The sequence below is a fragment of the Canis lupus genome, chromosome 2, assembly GCF_003254725.2.
Source record: "Canis lupus dingo isolate Sandy chromosome 2, ASM325472v2, whole genome shotgun sequence".
Lineage (NCBI taxonomy): Eukaryota > Metazoa > Chordata > Mammalia > Carnivora > Canidae > Canis > Canis lupus.
Window position 1 is genome coordinate 40,189,240 of NC_064244.1, and position 22,333 is coordinate 40,211,572.

General features: G+C 40.6%; 1 protein-coding gene across 3 annotated transcripts in view; it reads left to right on the plus strand.

Moving 5' to 3' along the window:
- Positions 1-22,333, plus strand: part of STK32A (serine/threonine kinase 32A) — a 127,985-nt gene that overhangs the window by 29,859 nt on the left and 75,793 nt on the right. For all 3 annotated transcript variants that reach the window (XM_025447652.3, XM_035713556.2, XM_035713554.2), the window contains exons 3-4: positions 7,250-7,305; positions 8,488-8,639. In XM_025447652.3, coding sequence (XP_025303437.3) covers positions 7,250-7,305; positions 8,488-8,639 — 208 coding nt within the window. The remainder of the gene's footprint in view (positions 1-7,249; positions 7,306-8,487; positions 8,640-22,333) is intronic.

The window sequence follows — 22,333 nt, forward strand, 5'->3', positions numbered from 1 at the left end:
AGCATTTCTGCTTTTATGAAGGTAGCTTACAAGCCTCTGCACAAAAGCTGATCAAGGATGTTTGGGCCAGAATTGTAGGTAACACCAGATAATTAAACCATCTCTGAAATCCATCAAAAAGCCAAATATTTTATGGGACATTCTACACAATGTAATGAAAAAGAGTTGTTTAAAATAATTAGATCTAGATCTGCATGTGATGTATGAAGGAACAGTGAGAATATAATTATATAGAAAGAGCTTATATATTTTTTTTTGTGACTCTGTCTTCACAGAGAGAAAGAGCTTATAATCTCTGTTCCTATAGGAATGATGGTATGCTGCAACTGCTATCAAAAGGGAATACATACAGAAATACAGAAAAATTATCTTAAAGGATACACAGAATTTGTTAAAAAGAAGCTGCCTTCTGGGAATGCAGCTAAAAATTCAGAATGGCAAGAACTTTCAACCTTCTTCGAATAATTGTCCTTTACCATTTGTAATTTTTAGTTTTGAGTGAGCCGGCCACTATACTTCTGCATCACAGGTGCATCACACCTCAGCCTCTAAACCACCTGTGATTCCAGTTTGATCAGCACCATTTTGCAGATGGGGACACACAGCTGATGCCCTTGTTTCCTCATCAATAGAAGGATTTACATGAACATCAAGAAGTGCAGTTCTCCATAGTTGCGCATAGGGTCATGATTTGGTATTTACTTAGGCTGGAATCATCTTTTTTAGTAGGAAAAAGATAAAATATTTTCCAAATATTTTGACCTCAATCATAGAAAAAAAGGAGAGGAGTTCTGCTTTACCTCCTATTCTCTCAAATGCCTAGTGTCAGGATGGTATAAAAAGCCCTAAGGAAGAGTCTTGCCTTTCCTTCTGTTTACTGCACGGAATGTTGAGACAGGAGAGATGATAAGAGAAGTAAAACGAAGGAAAGAAAAAGCATCAAACACCGGATTCTATCATCAGCATGCCTAATTTTTGGGAAAGACTTGGGGAAAGCTGACTTGACCCCTGTGATTCTAAAAGGAGAGACAAATCCCTCCTTGCTTCCCCTGCTTCTGCCTATGGGATGGGTGTATACATGGTAATAACGTTAAAACGACTATAGAAATAGTGGCTAAGAGCTTAGGTCCAGAATCAGAGAGGTGTGTACTGAGTTTACGTGAAGCCACTGAGCAGACTCAGATGGCTGATTCTGCCCACTTCTGCACTCAAGCATCGGGTGTGGTTTTGTGACAGCAGTCAGCCAGCTGTCCCCTCGGGTGTCTTACTATCCAAGTGACTAATAAATTTGAGTCTGCGAATGAGCTGAGTGTGGTTTTAGTGTCTAAATGTTTCCTATACAAAAACACCGAAATGCAATTTATGTGCTTCATCTGGTGCTCACGCAAGAGATGACTATGTTGGACTTTTTGAAAGACTCCTTTGGTTTCCAAAGCAGTACATTTCTGGAGGACTTTCACGTGCAGTTTTGACTAACCAAGGTTCCATCCCACTCTCTGTCTTCAGAACCTAATGCCAGGGTCATTTAGTCACTCTACTAGTGACACCCACAGCAAATTATTTAATCTCTCTGATCCGAGCATCCCTAGCTACATAGGCTGTGAGGTTGTTGTGAGGATAAAATGAGACATAAAAATGAAAGCTACACCAGGCTCCTGGGTGGCTCAGTTGGTTAAGTGTCTGCCTTCAGTTTAGGTCATGATGCCAGGGTCCTGGGATTGAGCCCTGCATCCAGCTTCCTGCTCAGCAGGGAGTCTGCTTCTCCCTCTCCTTCTCCCTCTGCCCTTCCCTTGGCTCATGTTCTCTCTCTCTCTCTCTCTGTCTCTCATTCTCTATGTCACATAAGTAGTCTTTAAAAAAATGAAATGCACACCAGGCCACACATAAACAGATCCCTCAAGCGCATAGAATTTCTGTGTCTGGGGATCCCTGGGTGGCTCAGCGGTTTAGCGCCTGCCTTTGGCCCAGGGCGCGATCCTGGAGTCTCGGGATCGAGTCCCACGTCAGGCTCCTGGCATGGAGCCTGCTTCTCCCTCTGCCTGTGTCTCTGCCTCTCTCTCTCTTTCTCCCTCTATGTCTATCATAAATAAATAATAAATCTTAAAAAAAAAAAAAAAGAATTTCTGTGTCTGGTTGATTTGTGGAGAATGTGACCTACCCCAAAGAAAAACTAAAAAATACGCCTTTTATAATATTTAGTACTTTTATTTTTTTTAAGATTTTATTTATTTATTCACAAGAGACACAGAGAGAGAGAGAAGCAGGCAGAGACACAGGCAGAGGGAGGAGCAGGCTCCATGCAGGGAGCCTGACATGGGACTCGATCCCCGGACCCAAGATCACACCCTGAGCCAAAGGCAGACACTTAATCTCTGAGCCACCCAGGTGTCCCTAGTACTTTTATTTTTTAAAAAATATTTTATTGATTTATTCATGAGAGACACACAGAGAGAGGCAGAGATATAGGCAAAGGGAGCCCGATGCAGGACTCAATCCCGGGACCTGAGGATCACAACCTGAGCCAAAGGCAGATGCTCAATCATTGAGCCACCCAGGTGCCCCAATATTTAGTATTTTTAAAACTATCTGAAGTATCATAACATTAGGAGCCATTCAACTCAGGCTATTAACCTGATACACCTCTAGGCAACCTTAGGGACACTGTACTGACATGATGTTTGCTAAGACTGGGGTGAGCAGCCATGTGAAGGCAAGACTCCACAGCAGATAAGAAAGATATTGAAGGTTTCAGCTTTGCAGCTTGTCTGTCCTTCCTTCGGCCACATGCATAGGCCAGCTCTGTCAGTGGAAGTGAGAACCAGGCTGTATAGTATTCTAAATAGAAAAATCTAAAAGTCAGGGTACTTGGGTGGCTCAGTGGTTGAGCATCTGCCTTTGGTTCAGGTCACGATGCCAGGGTCCTGGGATCAAGTTCCATATTGGGCTCCCCGCAGGGAGCCTGCTTCTCCCTCTGCCTATGTCTCTGCCTCTCTGTGTGTGTCTCTCATGAATAAATAAATAATTTTTTTTAATGTAGACACAATAAAGGTTAACTTTGCTTCAGAGATTGGAGGAAACACTGCAAGAACACCACACCACTGACTACAAAAATGGCAAATGTGTAGAAGTGACACTGACAAGTGCCATTTTCTTCCATGCTGACTGGTAATACCCGTGTGCTGTGACAGCAACTTAACTGCGGTATCGGCTGGGAGGGTCTGAATTATGCTATCCCCTAAGAAGTGCTATTAGGAATACTAGCCAAAAGTAGTCAGTTCCAGTTCATATTCTAAGTACTTTCTGTATGGTAACTCATTTCATCTTCCTCTAAACCTGTTGAGATATTTATTATTTCCATACCCACTTCACAGATGAAGAAACAAAGCATAGAAGTAAACTGCCAAGATTATACAACTATCAATTGTAGGAGCTGGGATGTGAACTCAGGAGATCTGTCTCCAAAGACTCATCTCAGAGGCTGGCACACTTTTCTGTAAAAAGCCAGCTGGTAAATATTACAGATTTTCATATGGTTGTATATTTTTTATCTTGGCTCATAGGCAAAACAACAACGGCTGCAGACCCATTTTGACCTGTGGCCATAAATAATCTGCTGGTTAATATTATACATGTTGATCATAGGTTTAAGTGTACAGAGGATATGCTATTTGATACCCAGCCCCTTTGGTAAATCCTATACACGTATAATACAAATGGGTTTCTGTTGATAAAATAATCCATAATTCTGACTTCACCTCTTTCTCCTTTTTATCTGAATCATGAAGTCTCACTGCCTCTTCCATGAGCCTCCCTCTTAACTACTACTCCTGTTGCTGGACACTTAGGAAGGGCCAATAAGTGAGGCCAGTATCTCTGATGAAAATAGATGCAGAAATCCTCAACAAAATATTAGCAAACTGAATCCAAGGATATATTTTAAAATTTCATTCACCACAATCAAGTAGGATTTATTCCCTGGATACAAGGGTGGCTCAATATTCACAAATCAATATGATATATCACATCAATAAGAGAAAGGATAAGAACCATATGATTGCTTCAACAGTTGCAGAACAAACTGACATGATATTGACAAAGTATAATATCCATTTGTGATAAAAACCCTCAACAAAGTAAGTTTACAGGCAACATATCTGAACATAATCAAGAAAAACCCACAGCTAACATTATACTCAATGGGGAAAAACTGAGAGCTTCTCCTCTAAGATCAGGAGAAAGACAAAGATGTCCATTCTTACCTTCCTTATTCAATGCAGTACCAGAAATCCTAGCCACAGCAATCAGACAAGAATAAGAAATAAAAGGCATCCAAGGTAAGCAAGAAGTAAAACTTTCACTATTTGCAGATGGCATGATGCTATATATAGAAAACCCCGAGGACTCCACCATAAAAACTACTAGAACTGATAATTAAATTTGGTAAGGCCACAGGATACAAAATCAATGTACAGAAATCCATTGCATTTCTATACATTTATAATGAAGCGCAGAAAGAGATATTGAAAAAATCCCATTACAATTGCAAAAAAAATAATAAAATACTAGGAATAAACTTAACCAAAGAGATGAGAAAGACACTAATTCAAAGGGATAACATGCACCCCTATGCTTACTGCAGCATTATTTATGATAGCCAAACTATGAAAGCAGCCCAAGAGCCCAATGATAGATGAATGGATAAAGAATATGTGGTGTATATGTATACAATGGATTATTACTCAGCCATATAAAGGAATGAATTATTGCAAGGGACACCTGGGTGGCTCAATGGTTGAGTGTCTGCCTTCAACGCAGGGCACGATCCTGGGGTCCTGGGATTGAGTCCCACATCAGGCTCCCCATAGGGAGCCTGCTTCTGCCTCTGCCTATATCTCTGCCTCTCTGTGTGTATGTCTCATGAATAAATAAAATCTTGAAAAGAAAAAAAAAAGAATGAAATATTGCCCTTTGCAACAACATGGATGGATCTAAAGAGCATAATGTTAAGTGACATAAGCCAGTCAGAGAAAGACAAATACCATATGATTTCACTCATATGTGGAATTTTAGGAATAAAACAAATGAACAAGAGAAAAAAGAGAGAAACAAACCTTAACCTTAAGAGAGACAAAGTCTTAACTTTAGTGAATAAACTGATGGCTACCATGGGGGGAATGGGTGAAATAGGCGAAGGGGATGAGCATTAAGTAGGAATTTTGAATCACTAAATTGTACACCTGAAATGAATATAACCCTGTATGTTAACTGCCCAGGAATTAAAAGATAAATAAAGGATGGAATGAGAGGTTTTTTTTCCAGCCACTTTTAATCTGTCATTGGCTTTCTCCCCATGCTGATTATTATATTCAGAAGTGATTTTAGACAGTTTGTTATTGAACTGGAGTCTGCTTTCTTTTTTGACTGACTAGAAATAAAGGCATAAGATGCATTCTTTCTAAAGCTTTAGTCCTATTGCGTTTCTGGGACCAGACACTAAAGACACTAATTAAGACAGTTATCCTAGTAGAACTAGCAACCTGGCATCTAATCTTTTATCATTTTCATTAAAGCCTAAAATGGCTTATAAAGAGAGATTAATCATGAAATGGATTAATATCACAAAGGAACTTCATGCTTTCTAGGTACTTGCTGTATGCTTGAAGATTCAAAATGTCGTCACAGCGTTCTAGGCGAGGCTACTAGTGGAGAAATCACTGTGTTAATGTTACCAGGTCTGCTCAAGATTAAATCTTGGACTTGCAAATAAATCCTGGTCAATTTTTTGACACCTTTATGGTGCATAATGTAGAACTGTGCCTCCTGTAATGAGTGTGAGGAAATCATTGGTTAGGTTATATCAGTTTGAATGTTAAGAGAAAATTGATAGAAGTGTCTTTCAAGTTATTTTGACTACAACCTATGAAAAAAAAATACCAAAAACTTCTTATCATGATCCAATCCATATCTACCTGCACACATATGTAAAACTAACACAGGGTTTCAAAGCAATACTACTCTTACTCTACGTTTGAGACATTTCTGATTAATTTTCTAACTTTTTCTACTTTGTTTAAATTTTGGATAATTCTCATACCACCCAATTACTTTTATAACTCCTTAATGGGGAGTTATAGTTGACCCCATTCGGACAACACTTTCTTAGAAGATCCTCATGTTCACACTGCTCATATTTACAAGAAGCAACTGTTTTGAGGTTCCTGTGTATCTTTACAGCTTTGTTTGATTTATTTGCTGAGAAGCAACTATGTGGAAATCACTGTGTGAGGCTCTGTGGGAAGTGTTAAGAGTTTTGCTTTCAACCACCTCAAGCCAGGAATTTTCTGAGTTGCGAGGGAAACCAGGATGAACAAAAGGACCTATTATCTCTGCCCTCATTGAGTTTATAATCTAATAGATTAAAGAAACTCCAACTGCAAGAATTTTGGAAAATAAGTCATTCACTTGACTTCGTTTACTAAATAAACAACTTTATTAGCACTTTCTGGGTAGAAGGTATGTTTTTCTTATCTAGGAGGGTCAGTCTTGTTTCTGTGGGACCAGATCTCTCTGTAATCATCGGTGTTCAGTGATGCTCCTCCTGACTGTCACCTGCGAGAAATCCATCGTTACATGCTCTTAGAGCCCCATGACTTCTCACTTTAACATTCAGTGAGTTTTAATTGTCCATTAATTTATGATTATTTATAAGTGTCTCTCTATATATGGATCCTGTACTAGATTACAGTCTCCATAAAGGCAGAGATTCTATTTTTACTTTGCTATTACTATATTCCCCAGTACTAAGCACTATGATTAATGAATAAGAAGTGTTTAAGAAATATTTTTTTTTTTTAATGTTTATTTATTTATGATAGTCACAGAGAGAGAAAGAGAGAGAGGCAGAGACACAGACAGAGGGAGAAGCAGGCTCCATGCACCGGAAGCCCGATGTGGGATTCGATCCTGGGTCTCCAGGATCGCGCCCTGGGCCAAAGGCAGGCGCCAAACCGCTGCGCCACCCAGGGATCCCTTTGAATGAATGAATGAATGAATGAATGAATGGGCATCCTTTTTTCAATCAGGAAATTTTATTTATTATTTTTTTTCTTTTTTGAATGAATGGACATCTTAAAGTCATCTGGAATGTTGTTTTAAACAAGGCACTCTGGTTTCACCCAATCTTTATTAATTCATTAGCAACTTAAAAGCAACTGATAATCCTTCACATTGTTCTTTGTTTGTTTTACAGTCAACTTTGACCACTTCGAAATTTTGCGAGCCATTGGGAAAGGCAGTTTTGGGAAGGTGAGAACCAAAATGATTAACCACTAGCAGGGTTATGTAGCTCAGGGAACAGCATCATAATGTTCAGATTATTCTGTTCCTGGGACCACAAGGAATGATGGTAATTCAGAGAGGATTTTGTAAAATCTTCACTACAGTTTGAGGTGTGTGATGTAATGAACACCTGTTATTCTCAGAATTATTTCAATGTCATGCCTACTTATTCCCACTAGATTTTAAGACTTTCTCTCTACTCTAGAATTTTGGACTCGGTTGTCAATTGTGCCCATACCTTCAATAACTGTTATGCTGTCAATTTAAGACTTAGCTCTTAAAAAAAAAAGACTACTTATTTATTTGAGAGAGAAAAAGATAGAGCACAAGCAAGGAAGGGGTAGAGGGAGAGGCAGACTCCCTGCTGAGCAGGGATCCCAGTACCCTGGGATCATGACCTGAGTCAAAGGCAGACACTTAACTGAGACACACAGGCGCCCCAACAGTTAACTCTTTTTATGTGCAAAAGAAGCTTCCTGATATATGATTTTCCATCAGTTATGCTATGTTTTTATTTTCAAAAATCTACCATGAAAGATCCAGCCTCATTTTTTTGCAAGAAACTTCTGGATTCAAATCCTAATCATTAGTTTCTTGGTAGTGACATACTTTGAGAACATTTCTTATTTCACATTGAACTTGCATTATAAAATCATCTGCTGTCCATTTTATCAGACATATAGAACCTCTAAAAGAATTTCAAAAACATGGACATCATGTTCAGTGCTATAAGTCCTTTTAGGTCCTATCAACTTTGGTGTAAACAGAAATTGTTCACACAGTATTGTTCTACTCGGCAGTTTAGCTGCGCCAATACCAATCACTCAAAGCAGAATAAGGATGTCATTTGCTATTGGAAGATTCCTGACAAGAAAGCAGCTATTTTCTCCAAAATGCTGTCTAAACAAAACCCAAGGAGCAAAAAACAGGCTGACTTGTTTGAGAAAGCAGAGATTTGCAAAATGACCCAGTACAGGGGAAGAAAATTACATTTTCTCCTCTGAAATCAGAGCTAAGTGGCAACTTGAGTATCAAAGAATGTGCCAGTGAGGCCTCCAGGCCAGGCTGTTGAATAGGTCTTGTTCTGTCTCCCACAGCCATGATCCGTTAACTTCCTGACCGCTTTCTCACTCTGGTTTGTGCCATTAGGTCTGCATCGTGCAGAAGAATGATACCAAGAAGATGTATGCAATGAAATACATGAACAAACAAAAGTGCGTGGAGCGCAACGAAGTGAGAAATGTCTTCAAGGAACTCCAGATCATGCAGGGTCTGGAGCATCCTTTCCTGGTTAATTTGTGGTAAGTGGTTTTATGGGATCTCTGAATGGAGACATTCCCGCTTTCACCCCCAAACACTGTTCCATAAACCCATCTTGATTGCTGGGTGTGCATTTGCAAAATCTTCAGTAGGCTCTTCCTCAAGACCTTTGTTTCCCCTTGATTTCTTTGAATTTAAATGAAACAAATTATTGGTTTATTGTCACCAATAAATACTGCTTGGCTGTTTTGTTTTGTTTTGTTTTGTTTTGTTTTGTTTTGTTTTGTCACGGTTCCCCCGTCGTTGAAGACAATATATTTTTTTTAAAACACTGTAGCTAAACAGGCTGACAAAGAAGTTCAGGTGTCTTGTCATTCGGTAGATACTTTTTCCCCATTAATTGTTGGGTGGCGACGTAGCATACTAAGTAAGTCATCAATGTCTGGTGGCAGGTTGATCTTTAGAACTTGCACAAAAAAGCACTTTCTCTCTACAATGACTGGCAGTAGATATCATTTCCTTGCAGCATCCTTCTCGAGCAGCCACGTATGTATATATCTGTGAGTTGGAAAAGAACAGGTGCTACCTTTCTTACCAAATAGCTTTTAACAGAGCTGGAGCTAACTTAGATCAGTGGCTAGACATGAGGTAACTGTGATCTCTTCCCAAAGCCAGGATCATAATCCAAGGTTTAGAAAGTGTCTATTACTCCCTGCTCTTTTCTTATGCATGAAGGTCTGTATGCAGCTCTCATTTTTTTTCTACATTTTAATGCATCCATTATATTAAAAGCCTGTTCTTAAAGCTAATTCAGTGTGACTGTTATTTAAATATGCATACCAAGCAGTTTCTACTAGCAAAGGCAAAAAAAAAGTCTTTATTCAGAGAATACTAATGGAAAAATAATTGAAATGTCACCGTGTGTTTAGGGACATTTCTCTGGAGGAATGAATGCATAAAACCTGTCTCGCTCCATCTTTAATTAATACAGTTCACTTAATATACAATTTGCTCCAAGACTCTACATCATAGTTGAAAAAATGGTTCTGCGTGACTTGGAAATAGGTCCCTTTGGTTCATGCACTACTCAGACACGGTGGAGTCTAATCCTGCCCACGCTCAGTGTATTTATTTATTTTTATTTTTCCAAATATTTTATTTAAATCCAATTTGCCAACATATAGTATAACACCTGGTGCCCATCCCATCAAGTGCCCTCCTTTGTGCCTACCACCCAGTTTTACCCCATCCCCCCAACCTCCTCTCCTTCTGCAGCCCTTTGTTTCCCAGAGTTAGGATCCTCTCATGGTTTGTCTGCCTCCCTAATTTTTCCCCACTCAGTTTCCCTCCTTCCCCTTACGGTCTCTTTCACTATTTCTTATAACTCTCAGTGTATATAATCAGTAGCTCAGAGTGGCCCATTCACAGCACTGCCACACAGTGTTCTGTGGACATGGCTCTTTCTTTCCCATTTTTAGCAATCACCAGATTGCCTCCCCCCCCACCCCCCACCACCCCCGACAATGACAAGGTGCTCTCAATTCACATTCTCCTTTTGTTCAAAGTTATATTTTCCTTTTTCCAAAGTTCAGCCAACTCTCTTCTTTTAAAACCAGGAACCCTTCAGAAGTTTTAGTAAGTCCCCCTTTCAGGCCAGTCCCTCATCACTGAATAAGCAAAATGGATCAGTCTGTTCCTATCTTTTTTATAAGGTGGGTGTTAGGAGACTCAAAGCTGGCCAAAGTTTACTGATTTTGCCATTTGCTAACTTGGTGTCATGGCAGGCAACAGTCTGTTCTTCACGCATGCAGACTCCGTGGTAATATGACAAAGAGCCTAGTCTTCCCCTCTTTGCATACTGAACCTCAAAGGGCAGCGGGCACCATTAGTGGTGAGAAAGGAGAAAGAAGAAACCACCCCCCACCTTAATTCTAGTACCACATTCAGAACTGAAGACTGGGGGGAGGGGGCCATCCTTCAAGTATAGCAGAAAACTTTCAATCTCTCAAATCTTGAGATACAAATCATCAGAAAGCAGATTTATTCCTCCTTACTAAGGCTTTCTGCCTTAGTAAATGCAACATGGGAAATGTAAGTGATTCTCCAACTATTAAGCACCTTGCAGTACTTCTGGAGGTGTGACCTGCGAACAAAATGTATCATTTTTTAAAAAGATTTTATTTATTTATTTGAGAGAGAGCACTAGCAGTGGGGAAGAGGGAGAGGGACAAGCAGGCTCCCCACTGAGCAGGGAGCCCCCGACATGGGGCTCGATCCCAGGACCCAGAGATCATGACCTGAGCTGAAGGCAGATGTTTAACCGACTGAGCCACCCAGACACTCCAGTCTTTATAATCTTTAAGTCACGTGGTTATAAGACAGGGTAATGCATGTAACTTGGGTTGTTTTTGTGAACAAGATGACATAAAGTGCTATGCCCAGCAGAGTCAGCATTGTATAAATGGGAGTTCTTTTCCTTCCTTACTCCACTAAGGGGTAGCATTCCGAATAATCCGTCACTGCAGGGCCACTCTGGGCATCCCAGACACAAATGCCGATGGCACTCGGCCTCAGGACATCATGGATCACATTGTGTGTGTGATGGGAGAGGGATGGGTCTTCAACCCATTCTCTGTAAGAGTATATGTTCATTTTGTTTTCCACCCTCATTCTGCAAATCAAAGAATAAAAATTCCCAAGTTCCCCCATTACCAAGGATTTAATGAGGATTTTGTGTCCTGGGTTTAACTAGATGGATCTTTATATCCCCAAAGCTTCAGGAGCCAGTTTTCTTAAGAAAGCAGCATCTGCTTTCTTAATAATGTAACAGCAATAGTTTGTAATTCCTGTGTACCTCTTGTGTACTCTATGGTACTGGTAAGCCATGTAGGCCTCTCACTCAGTATTGCTTTCAGTGATCTTCTCATGGATCCTGAAAATGCCTCTAACCACTAGGGATGTGTTCAGATCTGGTTTTCAGGCTGAGGAAAAACACAGTTTCTTTTAAGCAGCTTTTACACTAATGCTAAGAAGTTTGTGTGTGTGTGTGTGTGTGTGTAGGTATAAATACATACAGATGTGATCTGTGAAAACTGTGCACATTGTGGTCAACTTGAAGAACAGAAAAATCACACAGAAAAATGAAAATTCTCCAATAATCCTACCTTGAAACAACCACTTCTAACCCATTGGTGTGTACCTGCCAGTGAAATGTCTGCATTTGGTTCTCTGCTTTTGATCATGCATTAGCCCCATTAATTCCCCCTCTTCATGGATCTCTTTATGGAGTAACACAAACAAACTGTAATTATGGTTGCCAGATAAAATACAGGGTGCCCAGTTAGATTTGAATTGCAGATAAATAACCAATCATTTTTAGTATATGTCCCAAATCATTACCTGCAAATCATTCATTTTTCCAAATTTCTGATGCATCTTGTATTTGTATTTATTAAATTTGGCAACCCTAATCGCAACATAGACCCAGAGTGGGGGGATGTAGTGGCGGCAAGAATGGATGGAGCCCCTGGTTGACTCCACATTTCCTTCCAGTAACCATGGGAGGCTCCTATTAATCAAATGACACATAAATATATCAACTGAGAAAAGTGCAAAAATGACTGAGAGAAGAGTGTGTGTGTGTGTGTGTGTGTGTGTGTGTGTCTGTGTGTGTGTCCTAGTCTAGGGCAACAGAGTTAAGGGTGAAAACACATTTTGAATTAAAATTCAACCTTCCCAGCCCCACGGCCCTGACCCCACTCGGGAACACAGCCGTCAGATGTAGGCCACGTTATAAAGCGAAGGCTGCCTGACGGGGCTGGCATCCAGGAAAAGCAAATAAAATCTCGCTGCGAGTCCCTCCCTGAGGGCTGCTCACACAGCCCTGGCAACCCAGAGCCTGCAAACAAATGGGCCCCAGTGCTGCCCAGCAGAGCCCCGTTCCCCAGGTGGCTTTTGTTAATTGAGATTAGGCCTGCAGCTGCACACAGCTCCTGGGGCTCCTCTCTGCCCTCACCCTTGTCTCTTGTTCTGGGCACAGAAGGGGCCTACGTGTGGTTTCAGGAAATTAGGAGACAAGAGCGTCTTTTTTAAGTGGAAAGGACCACCTGTACCGGGGCTGTGAAAAGGGGGTCCTGTCAGATAGCTGAACGCAGCCAAACAAATAGGCCCCCTGGACTCAACCTCCATTATTTCTGACTTAGCACCAGTGTTTCATCACAGAATCATAAGCTGTGAGAACTCAAGGTAGCCTTCAGAGCCACAGAATCAGAATGAGCCTTCCCTGTCAATGGGAATTTGTTACTTAAGAGTTTTTACCTATGTTGTCTCATTTACACATCCTAAAACTTTAGGTTGATAGGGATTAATTAGTCCCATTTTACACCAGAGAAACTGAGGCTCAGAGAAGTTGAGTGATTTTCCCAGAGCTCCACAGCCAGGAACTGGCCACACCAGGACTCAAACCCAGGAATTCTGGCTTCAAAAACCCTGCATTTCCTGCTACACTATACCATCCCCTATGGACATCTCGTAGGATGTCCATAGATAAAGGAAATGGAATTTATTTTCTTTATTTTGTGTCTCTTATTTATGTGTCTCTCACATCCCACAAAATTACAAACTCCCTGAGGCAGGTATGTTTGTGGATTTTGTTCGCTGCTCCTACAATAATGCCTCACACACACAGTAAGTGTTCAACAAATCTCTGCTGAATGAATGATGGAGTTAGTGATGGCTCCAGGCTTCTGGTTTTTGCTCTTTTCCCATTATACCACAGCCACTTCCTGCACACTCACACACATCCCCGCATTCCATCAGGTCCACCTCAGGTTCTTGGCAGGCCCTGGAGTCAGAGGGATGTGAGTTTGAATCCTTGCTCCACTACTTGGTAACTGTGTGAACTGACCCAATTTACATTGTGTATTTTGTTTGGTTTCCTCCTCCACAACTGGAGATATTAGCAGTATCCAGAGCAGAAGGCATGGCTATGACTAAGGATATGTTTATAAAGCACCTCACACATAGTAGGTGCTTTATCAATGAGGACTTGAAACAAAAACTCAGTGAGGCCCCACCCCAAATGGAACGTCCCCTCCACCCCCAGAGCAGATTATTGAGTAGACACATGCCCCTGCATGTAAGCTGGCCCAGCTATTAGAAAGTCTTCGGGTTTTTGCTAAATTTTTAAAAAGTAAATTTTTTAAAAAATATAAAATATATATTTTTGGATAAAATATGGAAATGCAGACATTCTAAGGAAAATGATAAATACTCATATTACATTATGCAGAAATAGCTGCTGTATTAGATTCCTATTGCTTCTGGATCAAATTACCATAAGCTTAGGAGCCTCAATTCGAACTGGAGTACTTGGGGTTAAGGCTATTTTCATAATGTAATTAACCTGTTATGTCCTTTTGTCCTGCCTTTCTTTCCCTTTGTCCTGCAAGTTCACTGACAGACAGAAGGAATCAGAATGATGAGCTGTGGGCTGCAGAGTTGCCCGAGAACGCAGCATGCGGGACACTTTGGGAGCACCTGAAATACTCTCCTTACTGCCGTGCTGCTTGTATCAGGGCATAGATTTGTAAACGTTTATTAGTTCTACGCTTAATATCTGTGCATTTCACTGTAAATACATTTTACCTATTTCATAGTGAAAGAATATGAAACAACTTAAAAACCACGACTCAGTATCGTACAATTCTGGGGGGCAGAAGGGCAAAGTCAGTCTCATTAGGCTGAAATGAAGCTGTCTGCCGGGCGATGTTCCTTCTGGAGGTCTAGGGAAGAATGTTCTCTGACCTTCTCCTGCTTCTTGAGGCTGCCTGCACTCCTGAGCTCAAGGCACCTTTCCCTTCCTTCAAGACCAGCCACACAGCTTCTTCCAACCTCTCTCTCACTCTGACTCTCTGCCTCTCTCGTCCACCTTTGAAGGACCCATCTGATTACATTGGGCCTCCCTCTTGACCAAATTCTCGCCAGGCTCTCCTGAACCATTTTCTTTCTTTTTTTTTGTTTTTAAGATTTAATTTATTTATTAATGAGAGCCACAGAGAGAGAGAGACAGAGATACAGGCAGAGGGAAAAGCAGGCTCCATGCAGGGAGCCCGATGTGGGACTCAATTCTGAGACTCCAGGACTGCGCCCTGGGCCGAAGGCAGGCACTAAACTGCTGAGCCATCCAGGGATCCCCCTGAACCATCTTCTTGACTAGACCCTAACCTTGGTCTACAAAGACTTGAACAAAATGCTAACATCATGTCTAACAGCTCAGGGCCACATCCCTAGGACATCAGCTCCCCTTAAACTGCCTGCCTGAGAAAGTGCACAGCTGCCAAAAGGATTTACTGATTGTTCCAGCCAACACTTGAAGACAGGGCCCATCTCCCAGCCTCTGGGGGAGGGGACGGGGCTAACTTTGGTAAAGTGCCAGTTAACAAACCAGATGCGTTTCATGTAGGCCACGTTCTCAGCTCTTTGTAACTTCCACTCCGCTGCTTTCCCCTCTCCATCCTCTCATCCTCCCTGCCAATCACTTCTGTGCACATCAAACTGGAGTCCAGTTCACACTGGAATTCCTATTGTAATAGTATAGCACTGACTAAACTCTGCTCTTCTTGCTTTAGTGTCCAACGGTGTTATCTTAGGAAGAGACATGATCAAGTGAAGGATCTTTGGAAGGGAGGTTATCCTGAATTATCCAGTGCCATCACTGGAAGATGTCCTTGGGGATGACCCTGATGAGCTTGAATAAGTGGAGAATAAGGGACAGCAGTCCCTGAAGAACTTAGTAGAGGACAGTGTTAATTGTGTGTCCTGTACATAGTAATGGCTACATACATGGTTGTTGACTGACTCACTAATGGACTAGTAGGAAACTGAGTCTGTAACACAGACATTGCCTTACTCATTTCCTCATCAATATTACAAAGGATTTCTTTATGGCAAACCACACAAGAAGCTATTAAAAAAGAGCTTCTTTTGGGGCAGCCCTGGTGGCTCAGTAGTTTAGCACCGCCTTCAGCCCAGGGCCTGATCCTGGAGTCCAGGGATCAAGTCCCACATCAGACTCCCTGCATGGAGCCTGCTTCTCCCTCTGCCTGTGTCTCTGCCTCTCTCTCTCTCTCTCTCTCTCTCTGTCTCTCATGAATAAATAAATTTTTTAAAGTCTTAATAAAAAAAAGAAGAACTTCTTTGGGAGGACGTAGAGTAACTTAGAGCCTCAGACCTAAAGCTGAAGAAACAGGTCTCGAGAAAGCATGGGACAAAGGCAGTTCTGGGAATCTCGGTAGCAGAAACTAAAGGACGGGCACCGAAAGCTGTCTCCACTGGATGAATCAGCTCCAACCAATTTTCCAACCTTTTGTCACCCACTCAAGGTTCAAAGTCCTGGGAGAGAGTCCAACTGGCCTTGCTCAGAAAACATGCCTGCCTCTTGGCTAGAAGAAAGAGCAAAATAACTAATGACTCCCAGACTGTTGACCTGAGCCACAGAGTGAATGATTGTGTCATTCACTAAGATGGGGAGATCTGAGAAGGATCAGACTCATTGTAAAAGTCAAGAAATCTCTTTTAGCTGTAACAACATGTGAGCTGCCTCTTAGTCATCCGAACAGAGCTGCTGCATAGGTGGGAAGTCTAAAGCTCAAAAGAGAAATCCAGGGTCCAAGGAGAAGTCCACAAAACACAAATGCAGGAAACATTGGCTTGTAGGTGCTATTTCAGCCAGGGGCTTGAAGGGAACATCTCTGGAGAGAAGTGAAATAGGAGAAAAGGACCAAGGATTAAAGACCTAGAGCACCATTATAGTTCTGATAGAGGAGGAAGATTCAGGATGCTCGACAAAGCAGCAACAGCCTGGAAGCTAGCCTACAAGCTAGGGGTGAGCCAGGCAAGAGTGGGAGCCTAGAATCTAGAGGCTGTTTCACAAAGAAAAGAGTGCAGACCATGGCAAGTGCTGTGGAGAGGTCAGGAATAAGGAGACAACTGACTTCAGACTTACAAAGATGCACCCACTGTGACCTTAATAAGAGCCAAGTCCAGGGGCACCTGGGTGGCTCAGCGGGTGAGCATCTGCTTTCAGCTCAGGTCATGATCCCTGAGTCCTGGGATCGGGTCCCACTTCAGGCTCCCCGCAGGGAACCTACTTCTCCCTCTGCCTGTGTCTCTGCCTCTCTCTCTGTGTGTGTCTTATGAATAAATAAATAAAATCTTAAAAAAAAAGGCCAAGTCCAAATGATAGGACAAAGGATCAAAGGCAATGGCTTGATGAAAACACAGGAAGTGAGTGGTGTTATTTTGGAGGGTGGTGTGCAAAGCAGCTTTGTTGTGTTTTGAGACTCAGCCATATTGTCACAGGTAGCAAATCCTACATTGTCATTTCTCTATCATATTCCATTGTATGAATATCCCATGAGTTATTTACACATCTTACTACTGGTGGATATTTGGGTTGTTTCCAGCATGAGACTTTTACAAAGAGTCCTGCTATTAACATTCTTGTTTCTATCTTCTGGGAAGCAGAGCACATATATCTCGGGATGCAAACCTAGGAATTAAATCATTAGATCCTAGGATTTAGAAAAAATCATTAGATCCTAGGATTTATGTGGGTTTAGCTGGCATACGGTTTTCCACAGGAGTTGTGCCAGTTTATGCTCACATCAGCAACGTCTGAGAATTTAGGTTACTGGAAAACTTCACCAACATTGGGTATTGCCAGTTTCTTTACATAGAGGCATTCCAGTAAATGTATAAAGGCTTCTCATTTGGGTTTTAGTTTGAATTTCCCTGGTGACTCAAGAGTTGGGACGCATTTTCATATGATTCCCGGCCCTTTGGAATCTTCTTTTATGAAGTGCTTGAGTCTTGCACATCTTTCTATTGGTTGTCTTTTTCTTTCCCACTGGTCCAGTTTTAAATATAAATAATTTTCCCAATCTGTGACTTACGTCTACACTCCAGAAGGATATGATTTTTTTTGGAACACTCAAAAAGCTGGAATGTAAGTGTGGTATAGTTTATTCATCTTTTCCCTTATGGGTAGCACCTTCTGTGTCTGGTTAGGAAATCTTAGCCCATACCAAGGTGAAGATATTCCACCCTGTTTCCTAGTAGCATTGCTGTTTTAGCTTTGACATGGAGAGCTGTAATCCAGGGTCAAGATTCATTTTCCCCATATGGAAATTGAATTAGCCCAACACCATTCACTGAAAAGTTTCTCCTTTTCTTATTGCACTGCAGTAACACATTTGCTGATAGTCTTGCCACCAAATACATGTGATTTTCAGACTTTGTTCTATTGATCTACTTGTGTGCATTTACACATGTATCATGCTACTTTAATTTACTGCAGCTTTCTACTGGTAGCAGAATTCAGTAACATAATTCTTCTGGATTATCTTGACTGTAGTGGGCCCTTTGCAATTCCATACAAATTTCACAATCAGCTTGTCAACTTATATTTTAAAGCTGCTGGTATTTGTTTTTGTTTTTGTTTTTTAAAGATTTATTTATTTAAGAGGGAGAGCATGAGAGAGCATGTGCGTGAGCAGGGAAGAGAGACAGAGGGAGAGAGAGGCAGACTCTCCTCTGAGCAGGGAGGGACCTGGTGTGGGACTCGATTCCAGGATCCAGAGATCATGACCTGAACTGAAGGCAGATGCTTAACCTACTAAACCACCTAGGTGCCCTAAAGCTGCTGGTATTTATAGTGGCCTACAGTGTAACTAATTCAGGGAGAATTAAGGCCTTTTTAAAATAGTCAACCTTCCAATTTATGAAACCTTCATATATATATATATATATATATATATATATATATATATATATATATTCTTGTATATTTAGGTATCACCTAATTTCTCTCTCTGGTTTCACTTTTTAGTGTAGAGATCTAGCATATCTGTATTTAGATTTATTCCTAGGTATTTAATGTTTTTAATATGATGACAAATGGTAATTACTTATCCAAATTTTTTTCTCCAGTAGTTTGTTGCTTGTTGAGGAAAATACAGTTGATTTTTAATATTGACTTTGTGTCCAGTGAACCTGCCAAACTCTCTGATTAATTCTACTGGTTGGCCTTATTGTGGTAATAAGGAAGTTCTCTTTCAGCCCTGGTTTGCTGGAAATTTTTATTACAAATGGGTATTATATTTCATCAAATGCATTTTTTTACCGAGATAATTTCTATTATGTAGTGAAGTAAATTAATGGATTTGCAGATTTTATAATGAGCTTCTTAAAATCAACCCTGCTTGGTCATGTTCTATGAAAATAAATGCTGATTGGTTATGTTCTATTACCTTTTTGTACATATTATCAGATACTATAATATAGAATTTGAACATTTATTTTATGTATTTTCTTATTTATAAACTGTTATTTAATTTATATTCTTATTTATATATTATTTATTGATACTGTTATTGAATATATTCTTAACTTTTAATTATGAAATATATATATACATTTAGATGTGCATACACAAGTTTGAGTGCAAGGAGTAGGAGCCCATTGAGAAGAATCAGTAATGTAGGATAGCATGGGGAGGATTACCAGAGTGAGCCCCTGAAAATGGCAAATGGCTGTGAACGGGGGCTCAGATAATGAGCTGGCCTCAGGTGGAAGCAGCGCACTGCTTTCACTGTGCTGGGAGAGAAGGCAGCGTATGTAAGTGCACAGATTTGTAAGGTGGTGGACCTCTTGGCAGGCAGATGCAGGAGTCTCGTACAATCCCACTGTGAAACATGAGGTCATCCACCGAGAATGAGGAACTGGGCAGAGAAGCTGCTGGGTGAATGAATGTGTGAAACTAATAGAGAATTAGAACAGGATTTTCTAAGTATCTATGTGAGACCAGTGGTTATAAATTTAAAGTGAATCCCATCAGCACAGCTTTGCATTTTTTCTCCTGAGAGTGCACGTTATAGATGTTAATTTGTTGCTGTTTTGATACAGGTTTGTTTAATCAGGATTGGGGTGTAGTTGGGGGAGGTATCCTCACTATAACACAGCTTAATGAACTGAAAAGTAGATTTTCGAGATGTAGGCTCCAGAGATAGATTGCTGGGGGAAACTTAAGAAAATCGTGCATATGTGGAGTCATTTTTCTAGACAGCTAATCTTTTTGAGAACTTATTTTTAAGGTGGCATGCTAAAATATTACATATATTAACTTATATATCTTTAAATACTAGATGCTTGAAGATTAGTATTTGCCCCATTGTAAAGAGGAGTAAGCTGAAGATGAGAGATTTGAGTCCTTGCCCAAACCACAAACCAGAAAGTGATGATAAATCTGGGTTCCAAATCCCATCCCCCAAATTCTCTAAGACCTTTGGTGTTAATGTATATTTTATTAGAATGTTGTTTCTATATGCATCACTACTTCTAAAGCTCTAAAACCAAAAACTTTTAAAAATTATGTGCACCTGCAAATCAATAAAAAAATTTAAAGAGCCATTCAACCTGACCAATGATAGCGTTGTAGTGGAACCAAATTGCTAATTATAACAGAATAACATAAGTCCTTCCCTGCTTCCCTGGAAGAGTTCCAACCACTGGATATCAGAAATAGATATGGACAAAAGAGCCCCATGAGATCAGGGTCAAGGCAGAAAGATCAAAACATGTCTGAAGACGCAGTTGGGCTGGTTAGACTCTAAACGCTAGTCAGGTGAAGGAAGTGGGAAGCATTACAGATGGAGAGGTTAAAAGGGGGGCATGAAAGACACAGGGAAGACTCTTTGCTGAGTAGGATTGCTGGGAAGCGCTCCCCTTACCCTGGAATTCTGAGACTTAGGGAACCTGCTCAGTAATGAAACACTGATTTTCTGGCTAGACAGGAACAGGGTAGACCATACCCTGTCTCTCTACTTCATCCCCTCTGGAGAAACAGCCAATCAAACTGTGTGACTCAGCACCTCCTGGCCCTCTCAGCACCCTTGGGGCCTCCCCAGCCACTTTCTGGATCACAAGTGGCCACTTGTCCTCCCTTTACTAACCCAAAGTCATCCCACTTGACTGTCTCTCTGCAGGTGGTCTCCAATTCCCATGATGTGCAAAAAGTTTTCACTTCTAACACTTTTTTCCTCTGGACCCCTGATAAATCGGGTAAGAGTTTGATTTAATTGTTCCTCATTATCATCTGAGCTTGTGTCTTGGCTTTTCCTTTTATGTAAGTAGCAAGATGGTGTTATTCCCCTTGTCTGCTTACTGGCTCTGTTATTCTCCTGAGGTAACTGTCTCAGGAGATTCTGTAGAAAATAATAATGGTCAAAATTTCCCGAGAGAAGCTTCATAAATAACATCTCCAGAGCCAGTACTGGCAGATCACAAAATTGCATTCAAATCTCTGTCCAGAGAAAGGTCAGGGCTTGAGGAAAATCAAGTACTGCATCAGAACATCAGGAAAATTGTCTGCAAGCTGTTATGTGTGATTTTTAAAAATCACCCACAATCTTTTTCATTGTGTAGATTTTAGATTTTTGCTCATTTTATTGGAGGCTGTAGTTGGTGATTGGAAGCAGGCAGGTATGTGTGTTACATTGTCTGAGGCTTTCCTGGCCCCTCCCCCGTCCTCCTTAGCACCCTCCCACACTCTAACCCCACCCCCACCCCCCACAATATATAAAGGACTCCTACAATTCAATAATAAAAAAGAGAAATAACTCAATTTAAAAATGGACAAAGGGTCTAAAGAGATATTTTTCCAAAGAAGATAAACAAATGGTCAATAAACCCATGAAAGAGTGTTTAACATCACTAGGCACTAAGGAAACATAAATTAAGACCAAAATGATATACTGCTTCACACTGATTGGAAAGGCCACTATTTTTTTTAATGGAAAATAAAAGGTATTGGTAAGGTTGTGAAGAAAATGGAAGCACTGTGCATTGCTGGTAGAAATGTAAAATGGTGAAGCCACTGTGGAAAACATTCTGGTGGTTCCTCAGAAAGTTAAATGTACAATTACCATGTGATCCAGGAATTCCATTTCTAAGCACATTCTAAAATAATTGAAAGCAGGGACTGAAACAGATACTTGTACACCAGTGTTCATAACAGCATTATTACAACAATCAAAAGGTAGAAACAAGTCATATGTCCATCAAAGGATGAATGGATCAACAAAATGTGGCATATGCATACACTGCAATCTCATTTAGCCCAAAACAGAATGAAATTCTGGCACATGCTACAGCATGAATGAACCTAGAAAACATTTTGCTAAGTGAGATAAACCAAATGGACAAACATGATATGATCGCACTTAACATGAGGTGCCTAGAATACACAAATTCAGAGAGACAGAAAATAGAGATGGGGGGAGAAGGAAGAATGAGGAGTTATTTAACAGGTACAGTGTCTGTTTGGGATGAGGAAAAAGTTCTGAAAGTACATAGTGGTGATGTTTGCATAACATTGTCAATGCATTTAATGCCGCTGAATTGTACACTTAAAGTGGTTAAAATAATAAATTTTATACTATATATTTTACCACAATAAAAATCTTTTTAAAGAAGTTACAAGTGAAATGGAGGGATTACAAGAAATGGAGATAGAAGCTCAACTTTTCTCAGTATACCTTGTTTTGCAGATTCCACTTTTAGCCTCAGTATATATCCGGTTTGTGGCATAACCACACAGAAATGTGCTATTCCAAGCAACTTTCAAGCAGTAACTTTACTGTACATCATTGGTGAAACATACCTCAATGACAAAAAA